This window comes from Austrofundulus limnaeus, unplaced genomic scaffold, assembly GCF_001266775.1.
Source record: "Austrofundulus limnaeus strain Quisiro unplaced genomic scaffold, Austrofundulus_limnaeus-1.0 Scaffold0, whole genome shotgun sequence".
Classification (NCBI taxonomy): domain Eukaryota; kingdom Metazoa; phylum Chordata; class Actinopteri; order Cyprinodontiformes; family Rivulidae; genus Austrofundulus; species Austrofundulus limnaeus.
In genome coordinates, this window is record NW_013952402.1 from 7,127,949 (window position 1) to 7,133,130 (window position 5,182).

Below are 5,182 nucleotides of genomic sequence, written 5' to 3' on the forward strand. Positions count from 1 at the left end.
CACCTGAGCTGGCCTCCAAACACTCCCTTGAACTGGAGCGCCTCATGGGAGAAGGGAGTCAGTGGAACACCCAACAACAACAACAACCTGCTGTCGCTCCTCCTCTCCTCGCAACCGGCTCTCATCCCCTTCCTCCTCCTCCTCCTCCATCCTCCATCCTCTCTCTGTCTCTCATTTGATCCCATCCCTCGCTCCCTGCACCACAGAAGGAGAGCGTGAGCCGAGAGAAGGTAAGGGGGAGGGATGCATGCATGTATGTTGTCCTTGCAGAGCATGTGTGTGTGCGTGTGTGTGTGTGTGGGGGGGGGGGGGTCTCAAATTTCCACTGGCTGAGTAAGTCAGCAACTTGTTTCTTTGAATCAGTTCTCTCGGTGTTAGAAATGTGTGTGTGTGACAGTGGACGCAAGGCACTTTCATCGCGTGGATAGATTGCATTGACCTGTCAATGTTGTGGTTGTGTGATTGTCTTTCTCTCTTGCAACTTGTGATTCTTTTGTATTTGCAGTAGAAAAGCAAAGCAGCAGAGAATAGGGGTTTTAGACAACAAGTGGGGAAAAAACTGCATCCTATTAGTGCTTAAAAGTTTGAAAAAGACTAAGACRCAAACAGGAGATTGAGAGATCCAAGCACAAAGGGACAGTGGCAAGTAAGRACAACAGGAAAAAAAGTATTAATGTATTCAAATGTACATGGCAGCCAGGGAAGAAAATCAGCCGTGAAATCCTCTCAAGTTCCACGATCAATGCTTGTTACCCCGCTGTCATCCTCCTTATGAATCAAAAAGGCCAGATTCTTTTGCCCGTCTGAGTTTTGGCTGTGGCGGTGAAGGGGGGGACAACAGATCCTGCAGGGACCACCCCATGCCATTTAATCTGTCCCTGCCCACAGATAACAGGAGGCAGATGGTYCTGCCAGAGCCCAGGGAGACAGAAGATCGCTGATACAATGTGCAGACAGATAGCACACAGTAAGCCTCGGAAACGGAGCCTGCATCAACTTCCAAACAAATAGACGAAAAGAAGGACACAGGGAGAGACAGGAAAGGGGAAAAAAGGGGCCAAACAGAAGAGAGCTTGAGTTAATCAAAACCCCAAACAGAATCCAGAATAAAAGCAGACATTTGAGAGTCTGGGATAAACAAAATGAAAAGAACAAGCTGAGCAGAGAGCRAGCAGGACCATCAAAGCACTGTCAGGAGCTCATGTGTTTAAAGTGAAGTGTGTATTTATTTATAGAGGGCGGCAGTTAAGTTCACCAAGCTCCCTATCTTAAAGCAAAAAAAAACCCAGCCTGTTTTCTTTTTTTTTTTTTTTGCCTTATGAAAATTCAATTGGCCATAATTTACTGAGGAGCCGTATGCATATTTTATCAGCAGGGCGCGTTTTGAAGAAACAGGCCCTGCAAAGCTTCTTTTTTGTGTGTATGTGCGTCTTCATCTTYGCCAGGAGTGAACGAGGGGGAGTGAGAGAGGGGCTGTGAGGTTGTGAAGCCGTCTGGTAACGTGTGGAGCCCTGGACGTTTGGCACGGGGGCTCAAGCAAACACCAATCAGCTTCATATGTCTGGCTCAAACTCAGAGGCAGATTCGCAGGCCGCTCGTTGCATTGCAAAGATGTTTTGACTCTTCTTGATTCCAGCCATCTCTCTCTCTCTCTGTGTGTGTCTTCTTCCTTGTAATTACTCCAACATCCTCCTCTTCTTCCTCTCCATTTCCACAGCCCTACCCTCCCTCAGACTCCCCCCTTCCTCTCCTCCCTCCCATTTCAATCTGTGTTTTCTTTCCTCTCCCCCTTCTGCATGTCTCTCAGTTAAAGCTTTTATGGGTCGTTCGCTCCCCTTCTTTCTGCGCGAGGATAACGAGCAGGCGCTTCTGTGCGACTTTGAAGCCTCGCGTCGGTTTGTGAGTTTGGATGTCGGATGGTCCCGGGGCCCAAAAAATGTCTGATGTTGCCTTCTGTGGCTGCCTCCGTGATTTCCACGGTGATTGTCATCTGATCTATAGGGCACACTGCGCTGACATGAAACACCTTGTGAAGGCAGGGAGCGTGTTTGCGAACGTCGTCGACTTTGAACAAATGCACTTTCTCTGGAGTGAAAGAAGAAAAAAAAACACTGGAACCTGTAATTATCTACTATCAMGGAGCCACACACAAAACAGCACACCCACATATAGATGTATAAAACCAGAGAGCAAAACGTTTAATGCAAGTTCCTTTTTGTTATCTGATGMATGAATTTATGCTGAGCGTGTGCATCAGACCACCTCTAGGTGTTTCAGATTAATACCTGTAACGTAGGATATTTGGAGATTAGACCCGTTTGAACCCTCCCAACTAAAAATAGAAATGTAGATAGGAAGACATCAACTTCCAAACCACATTAGCTACCCACTTCACACTTTGAAAAGTGGTGCGATGTTTTTTTTACACAGTGTCAAGCTGTGCTACTCACATATCCCAGAGTAATAAAGCACAGAGATTTCTTATCCCCGACATGAATAATTCTGTCTGAATAGGAGAGGATGTTTCTTCGTATCAGTGAATCATCAGTCAGCGCAGCTCTTTAGTGTCTGCGTGAATAGTCCAGTAAAAGTTTAACTAAGTGTGTTTGTGCGCATCACTGCTCGTGTTTGTTGCAGTCGGGCTCTGATTGATGGTCCTGACCTTTCTRTTGTGCGTTTTCAGAGTCTGGGAGATATCCGTTACAGGCGGTAAGGAAGGACGACGAGTGAAGGAGCGAGGAAGTCAGGATCAGCAATGGTAGCCACATTGCTGTCCTGGTGTCTTGGCGCAGCTTTGGCACTGATCTGCGGTTCTCCCCTGGCCCACTCGGCTCTGGTGCCTGAGAACGAGGTGCCACTTCGCCCGACTACATGGTTACCAGAAGGAAAGCTAACCTCTGTAACACTTCCAAAAGGACGAACTCGCAGGTAATGAATCTGCAAAAGCGTTGGTGTCCAATTAAACACAAAGAAGCAGGTTAGTTGGATTAGGAATTTTAAAAAATAGCCAGTGTAATGCTATCAGATCAATTTTGACACTTTAACCCATTTACTCCAGTCACATCAGTTTACAACAAAGCAAAGAAAATTCAGAACATGATGTTGAACTAGCCTGGTAAAAACCAGCCCCTTGTTCTTCGCTTTGCTTTGTACAGAGGGTCTGGAACCTCGGCTATTTAGAAACGATTGCTTGCTGGAGGCATGGACTCTTTTGAAGTTTKAAACGATTGGATCTGGTTTTACCCAATCGCTAATGTCTGGTCGCGACATGTAGYGYGCCAGCTCAACCGTGAAGGAAGCTATGCTAAGAAGCTTATCGGAAATTGCGTAAACAACCATCCCTTACTGGGAAGAGAAAAATACCAAGCCAAACGACATGGCTGTAAGTGAGTGCTGCAGGCTTTGCGAGACAAATTTTAGAATCAACAYGGACTGAATGGCTTCATTCACGTCTTCCGCTGCCGTTGCTAAACTACAGGCAGACTACAATTCTAAAACAGCTCAGAAAATTAGAGTCATTGTTCACAACTCCTCCTTCCATTTGCTGATTGGCTCGGTCGAAATTCTTCCGGAGAAGTCCATGTYAATGGGAGAAGCGGTGAAGGGAGWTTAGAATCGAATGGAATTGCGTAGTAAGACAACGGTCAGGGTAACGTAGACCTTGATTGATAAGATTATTCTACATTAGCAGAGTGACTTGGTAGAGTTGTTGTCTGCTGGCTCGAATCCTGGCAAGTGACTTTTCTGGATAGAGTTTGCATGTTCTCTTAATACATCCATGGGTTTTCTCCAGGTACTCCGGTTTAAATCCCACAGAYCAAAAACATGACTGATGGGCTAATTGGTAACTCTAAATTGTCCCTAGTTTTGAGTGAGAATGTGAATGGTTGTTAGTCTCTGTGATGGACTTGCAACTGTCCAGGATGTTCTCCTGCCCCTCGCACAGTGACTGCTGGATAGGAGCACCAGTGACCGTCGTGACCCTGAAAGGAAGAAGCAGAAGTGTATTGGATGGGGTGGGCAGCAAAGTGGAAAAATGTCCAAGTTCAACAATGTCAAGTTCAATATGTTTTGTTTCCAAGGCATCAAGTTTTTTTAACGAAACAATATGAGATCTACAAAATCAGATCAGTTCAGATTTCGATCTGAAGGGTCTTGGTGAGTCCAAGAAATTACTTGACCAGTCCTGAGAAAAGAAACAGCAACGCAGGCTGGATAAACGCTCTCACTTATAGGCTGCCTGCTTCTGGTTTTAGTCTGAGCTAACATAGAAGCCCATCTGGAAATTTTTTTCCTTTTTTTTGTTCATTTCTCTTTGAAGTTATGTAAATAGTTTGCAAAAGTGTATGCCTGAAAACATTGGAGGGAAGAGACTTGTCATGTAGTTTTTGAGTCTGTCTTCATTTAAAATCAACAGCAGTCAGGTTTGTCTTCAGATTACAGAAGCAGGACGTCCTGCGGGACACATCTCATTTACATGAAGTCACTTACATCTCAACCAGRCGCAAATTATGAGTGAGGAACATAACTCCCTGTCTCTTGAGATGCAAMACTAAACTACCAGAATGCACTGCAGGATTTGTTGTAGGATATGATATGATGTTTCTGCTTTTTTCTTCATTTTCCCTTGTGTGGTTTTTAGTTTTTTCTGTTTTTCTGTTTGTCTAAAGGTAGTGCAACTGTGTTTGCTGCATGACCTGTCTTAACTGCCCCCTTCCCCCTTCCCAAATATACAGGACCTTGTGAATTTATTTCTGTGAAAGGCGCTATATAAATAAAACTTTACTTACTTTACTTTTTTTTAGGAAAAATAACCTGGAAACCATAACGATGAAGACTCCTGCAGTCATGTACCATAATAGGACACAACTGGCAAGCCAAAAAATTATAGTCAAAAACTTATTTAAAGGGATCCCTGATTAGTTGTAACATTAGACTTTATTTGAAAAACATTTATTTTAACTGTAAAATAAAGACTGTAAAAATACTGTAGGTTGTTCAGATTTGTAAAACTTTTTAAAATATATTTTAACATGGACAGAGCCATTTTATTTACACACAAAGCATTCTGGGTAGATGATGACGTGGAGATAGATCATCGGTGTGAGCGAGCTATATCCACCCTGAAGGTTAATCTTGGACAATATCTGATGATCGGCTCTTTTAAATAAAACCAGAGAGC

The 5,182-nt window shown here is 44.0% G+C and overlaps 1 protein-coding gene across 2 annotated transcripts in view; it reads left to right on the forward strand.

Annotated features, from left to right (window-relative positions):
* Window positions 1–5,182, forward strand: part of ndnfl (neuron-derived neurotrophic factor, like) — an 11,518-nt gene continuing 6,336 nt past the window's right edge. Inside the window, exons 1-2 of one of the 2 annotated variants that reach the window (XM_014000058.1) lie at window positions 1–230; window positions 2,684–2,928. In XM_014000058.1, coding sequence (XP_013855512.1) covers window positions 2,756–2,928 — 173 coding nt within the window. In that variant the 5' untranslated portion in view covers window positions 1–230; window positions 2,684–2,755. Of the gene's footprint in view, window positions 231–1,964; window positions 1,980–2,683; window positions 2,929–5,182 lie in introns of those variants that run through there. The other variant, XM_014000125.1, reaches the window with a different exon arrangement.